At 32.0% G+C, this 5,800-nt stretch overlaps 1 protein-coding gene across 1 annotated transcript; it reads right to left on the bottom strand.

Moving 5' to 3' along the window:
- Positions 1 to 941: 941 nt before the first annotated feature.
- LOC126966451 (60S ribosomal protein L13) lies at positions 942 to 3,292 on the bottom strand. Its single transcript, XM_050810492.1, has 5 exons — positions 3,195 to 3,292; positions 2,800 to 3,064; positions 2,564 to 2,713; positions 2,167 to 2,319; positions 942 to 1,084 (listed from the first exon to the last, which is right to left on the bottom strand). Exons 2-5 carry the CDS (start codon positions 3,040 to 3,042, stop codon positions 968 to 970), a joined length of 663 nt encoding a protein of 220 aa, XP_050666449.1. The 5' UTR covers positions 3,043 to 3,064; positions 3,195 to 3,292; the 3' UTR covers positions 942 to 967.
- Between the last annotated feature and the right edge of the window lie 2,508 nt (positions 3,293 to 5,800).

Below are 5,800 nucleotides of genomic sequence, written 5' to 3'. Positions count from 1 at the left end.
CAGGAAACCCAAGGCTACAGCCCCGGGCCTCCACAAGAGTGTTTTACTTATTTGGACTGTAGAGTGCAATGATAAAAAATAGACTTCAAACTATGATGATAATAAATATTAATTATATTATGTAAATTTAAACAAAAAATTATAAAATTACAAGCTGACCCAACAACTAGCAAAAATTGTACTGCTATATAATTATAAAAAAAATTGTGGTTTGAAAAGTAGATGCAACCGTAGAAGGGCATATATTTGAAATTATATTTATTTTTTTAAATCAAAATAAAATAAAATATCATTTAAATATATTTAGGGGTGTCACCCTAATTATTTAAGGGGTATGAAAAATAGATGTTAGCCGATTTTCAGACCTACCCCATTTTGAATACAAATCAGCACTCAAAATTTAATACAAATGGGTTCAGCCATTTCGGAGGAGTTTGGTAACAAGCACCAGGACACAAGAATTTTACATATTAAATAACAATGTGACAACATTATTTTACAGAAGTATGGCATTGCAGTTTTGATATTTAAACAATACATTACCCAGCACATTTGTAGCAAAACCTATCTTATGTTTTCTTAAGATACGGCTCTATCGAAATGTGCGGCCAATTGTAATTCTTCTTCAAGGATATGATGAACTTAGTCTAGTGTGATATCACTAGCTATGTAGATACCTATTTCATAATAGTTTTTCTAATAAGGTACCTAATTTTCCTGCAGATTGAATGATGGCTCTTCTTAACTTGTATGTACACCTGCCAACTGTGGTGTAATTATTCAAACAAAGCCTTAAGTTCACTAAGAGTGCAATATAATGATCCTATTCAGCTCATGTGAAACTTCCAAGGTTATTATTTTTACAGTATGAGAATATTCTTGACTAAACCATTTTAAGGCAATAGTTCTTCAATTCATTGAAGAGGAAAATTAAACAAATATTGTTGATGTAATTTCATTTTATTAATTACTTCTTACTCTTAGGTTCTTTCGCAGCGGGTGCTTTTGTCACATCATCTGGATTCTCAGCTGCATCCTTCAATCGCTTGGCTCTTATTCCCACAAGTTTCGCTATTGAGCGTGCCTATAAATAAGGAAAAGACTTGTTACTGCATGTTGATTAGGGGTGGTTGTTAAATCATTAAACTGTTTTTATTAACAGTTTTATATTCGCTTTCGGCCGTAACTCGCAATAAATGAAGAAATTGAATGCCTGACTAAAACAGCTTAATTCAAAACAGTTGACAAATTTACGAACGAAAACGTTGACTTGATTATTATATTGACGAAATAAAAACCTAAATTATTAATAAATGCATTAACCGATTTTTCAAAACCTGTTGACGATTTAACAGTTTTTTCAACATGTTGACCATTGACAAAAAACAGTTGAATTAAATTAATTTAAAAACCTTCAATGACACAACTCTAATGTTGATAAATAGCTATGGTAATTATAACTCAGATCAATAAACTGCTAGTATAAAGTAAACGGAAAATGAAGAATTTATAATGTAAATTTGTTGTCACTTTAGTGATAAATAATCAAGTTCACCAAAGAAATAACTTAATGTGTAACAAATGAAGCTAGAAGGATAAGTGAGACACTGACTGTTTCACTCACAAAATCCATACACACTAAAACCCAATGTTTGTAGAATTCTATAATAAATTCAGTATTGGTAGAAAATACTTCATTTATAACAATGTCTTTTTTTAAAACATTTAATATTAAAAAAAAACATTTCATTTGCATTAGAAATTAAATTTGGAGCTGTTATGGGGCAACAGGGGGTGATAATAATAATATGCTATCATCAAAATGCATTGGTAACCATAGCAACCACCTTGATACAATAATACAAAATTTGTTAATCTGAGCTTACTATTTTATTAAAAAAAAAATATAAGCACAGTTATACCTTGAACAAACTAGAACTAATCCTAGTTAAGATCCAACTTAGGCATTAATAGTAAGTTCAAATATAAGGAAATTAATTAACCATGACAGTGGAGCAATTAATTTACATTTTTATAATTAAAATGATATAATCATCATGCAGACTTAATAAGCCAAGTTTCCATCTTAGTTCCAAAACAGGGTTTGTCCTGCCCAACATTATAGCAATAAAATATAAATTGTGTAAATATATATAGAACACATACTCCTCTGAGGTACTGGTAGGCCTTGAAGTTCTTTTCTTCTTCAGTAATCACTCTAGCCACAGATTTAGGAGCAGGTTGGTGAACAGGCATGAGTGGACCACGCAACTGTTTGGCTAGTTTACGCTCTTCCTCATTTGCCTCTCCCTTCAGCACCTGTGTTAAAGAGGTTATATTAACAATTGAATTGGATATAGTGGAAGCAACGTTGACAATCTCTTTTTTTGTATAGTAGAATCTAGTGGTATATCCATGCAATCACCACAAATTGTACATGAGTATGTCTGAATAAAAGAATTTGAGTGATAATTAAATATATTAAGCCTAGAAAAAAACAATACAGATGGAAGACTTAAAAAATGTTTTAATAAAATATGTGTATAAACAATAAAAAGCCTACCTTCTTGCCCTTGGGGAACAATATAAGACGTGCACGATATTCTTTCAATCTCTGAACATTTATTTGCAATGATTCAACGGATTTGTTTCGGCGACGTGAATCAACAGAGACACCGATTGTCCTAGCAAAAGCAGGGTTAAGTCCTGCAGCCTAAAACAAAACTTGTTATTATTCTATATGAAAAGACAACAGTACATTAAAGTGACACGGAATAAATAAAATGCAGAAAACAATACCCTGATCTCCCTGAGTGTAAATCCTCTTCCAGCACGGACTTTAGTGTGATAACGAACAGTAGGACATCTCACAATTGGACGAAGAGGGCCGGCTGATGGACGAGGAGCAATAGCCTTGGCTTTCTTAATGCGGTTCTGCTTTCTACGTTGTCTTCTTGCCGGCTGGTTGAACCAAGTCTTAACAAATCTTTGCCAATCCTTATGGAAATGGCCATTTGGAATCATATTATTTCCTTTCCCCATTTTCGAAATAACCCCACTTTACCTACAATGAAAAAATAATAAATAATCTTCCACACTATGGAGGCCAAGACTGTACGTAACAAATTTCAGTAATTCTAAACATAACATTCTAAGATTATTTATATAAATCTGGATAAAAAAATATCACTAACCACGGCAAATGAGGGTTCAACTAAAAAGAGAAAACAATAATCACGAAGTGACATCAAAACATAAATGTCAATGTCAATTGTCAACAGTCAATTATGAAATATGAAGACGTCTGGTGTATTTTTTTAATTATATATAATGTTAGGCTCTGCGATAATTCTTATTCTCATTAATTTCATAGTCGGTGTCATCAACCAAGGTAGGTTTGTAACTACATGCCTCCTATCAGGCATAAAAGACATTTATTTTTATCAAAATTGATTGCTTTATAATTTTTATTTGATATTATTTCTAACAGTACCACTTCTTTGGAAACAAATGAGAAACACTATAAGAGAGAAAAACTCTCCCAGGAATAGGATAGATTAATATTTGATAAAAGGTTTGGACATTTTAAATCTCCATTAATAATTTTGTGCAATGTTATGACATCTATTATGTTTCGTCGACTTTCGAGTGACTGGAGTTTAAAATGTTTGAGCCTAGAATCATAGGCAGCACGGTATCGACAACTCCGATCCTTAAAAGCCAAAAATCGAGTAAGGTTACGTATGTATTGGGGGTTCCATGTAACAGATGTGAATTCTAATTTACTGCGAATAAAAGCGTTATAAAGGACGATTATTGACTTTGGATCAATAAAATCATTACATTGAATTGAATTGGTAGATTATCGATATGTTCAACAAAGCTTAAGTTTTTGACCAGTAGAACTCCTAAATCCTTCACAAATTGACAGCTTTCTAGTGGTATATTCGATATGCTGTATGTCAAGGGAATAATTTTCTTTTTATTTCTTGTAAATTGTATTGAAAAACATTTCTTTACATTAAGGTTCATTTTGTTTATGAGACACCATCTGTTTATAGAATTCAAATCAGACTGAAGAAGTGAAGCATCAGAAGGCGATTTAATTGTTCGATATATATTTAAGTCGTCAGAAAATATTAAATGGTTACTATTTTTTATATAATCTGATATATCATTTATAAGAGCAAGAAATAAAATAGGACCTAGGTGAGATCCCTGAGGAACGCCGGATGTTGGGGAAAAAGCATCTGATGTAAGCCCTAGTGTGGTTACACGATGGGTCCTATTGCATAAATATGAACCGAGCCAGTTTTGTGATTCCATAATGTTCTAATTTTTGTAATGAAATATTATGGCATACTTTGTCGAAAGCACTACTGAAATCTGTGTAGATCGTGTCAATTTGGAGCTTTTTGTCAACGTTTTCAGTAAGATCTGTTATGAATGTTAAGAGGTTGCTTGTAGTTGATTTATTTGATGTAAAACCATACTGGGAATTGGATAAGATAGTCAGAAAATTATTGTTTATTACTGGGTATACAAATTTTTCAAATATTTTAGAAAAGTGTCTTAATATAGAGATCGGTCGGTAATTTATAACATTCTCTTTGTCTCCTTTTTTATGTATAGGAACTACATTTGCTTGTTTCCAAATGGTGGGGAACGTAAAAGACTGTAATGATTTTGTAAATTAAATTTTTAAGGGAAGGGTTAATTGCTTAGATGTTTTTTTAATCAATATAGAAGGAATACCATCAGGACTTGCACTTTTGCTTTCATCTCAACATTTCAAGGTATTAAAAACATCTAGTTCTCTTATTTCGGCAGTTGTCAATAAACATTGAGGAAAGTAAAATTTTGGGTACAGCGATTGCGATACTTCATTAGGTGAATAGACTGACGAGAAATGCGAGGCAAATAGGTTACATATTTCTAAGCTAGTATTTGCAACTTTGTCATCGAGATAAACTTCACTAGGGATGCTAGAAATATTTCCTCGTTGTTGTTTTACAAAAGACCAGAAAGAAAACTTTGGGTGATTCTTTTAATGGTGTTTCAACATTATTCATAGAGTAAGAATAACATGATTTAGTTAATGATTAAATACGTTTATTGGCCAAGGTTAACACTATGTGGTCTCGCGGGTTTTTATATATTTTGTACTTTCTTAGAATTTTATCCCATGATTTCGTGAAAACCAAGTGGGATACTTTGCGTTACGGGGTTTAGCTTTAGGTATAGTGAGATCAATAATACTTCTTAACAGCTCATAAAATTTGTCAATAGCACTATTAATATCCTCCGACGTTGAAAGTTCCCTTTGCAAGTTGATTTTACTTAGCTCATCATTAACTATGAAATAATCGGCCTTATAAAAATTATGAGTGGCAATCGGGTTCTTATTAGCGATGGAATATTTATTTGCTTTATTATTGAAACTTATATCAATAGCTAGATGATGTTTATCAAGTGTACATAAGGGGTCTATACATTCTTCTACAACAACGTCCTTAAAATTACATAGTATTAAGTCTAGGATGTGATGATTAGCATTTTTTAAGTGGTTATACTGAGACATATTCCATAAAATCGACAAACATATACCCCAAGTTAGAATTGTTGTTTACAGGCGACTGATTGGGTTCATTCTCTCTATGAAGCCAGTTTAAAAATGGTAAATTGAAATCGCCTATTATCATGGCGTTATTACGATAGGTCTCTAATACATTATTACACTTACCTACAAAGGTTTTTAAATTATTGCTAGAAATGGGGGGTGGAAGATAAACAGCGCACA

The sequence above is a fragment of the Leptidea sinapis genome, chromosome 10 (assembly GCF_905404315.1).
Source record: "Leptidea sinapis chromosome 10, ilLepSina1.1, whole genome shotgun sequence".
Taxonomy (NCBI): domain Eukaryota; kingdom Metazoa; phylum Arthropoda; class Insecta; order Lepidoptera; family Pieridae; genus Leptidea; species Leptidea sinapis.
This window is presented reverse-complemented; position numbering and strand designations above follow the sequence as displayed.

Excerpts from the sequence above, each read along its gene's own strand:
- LOC126966451 (XM_050810492.1), bottom strand. The coding sequence starts at position 3,042 with ATGGGGAAAGGAAATAATATGATTCCAAATGGCCATTTCCATAAGGAT. Across the intron at positions 2,714-2,799 it reads TTACACTCAGGGAGATCAGG|GCTGCAGGACTTAACCCTGC; the intron begins GTATTGTTTTCT and ends GTTTTGTTTTAG. Across the intron at positions 1,085-2,166 it reads CCTACCAGTACCTCAGAGGA|GCACGCTCAATAGCGAAACT; the intron begins GTATGTGTTCTA and ends CCTTATTTATAG.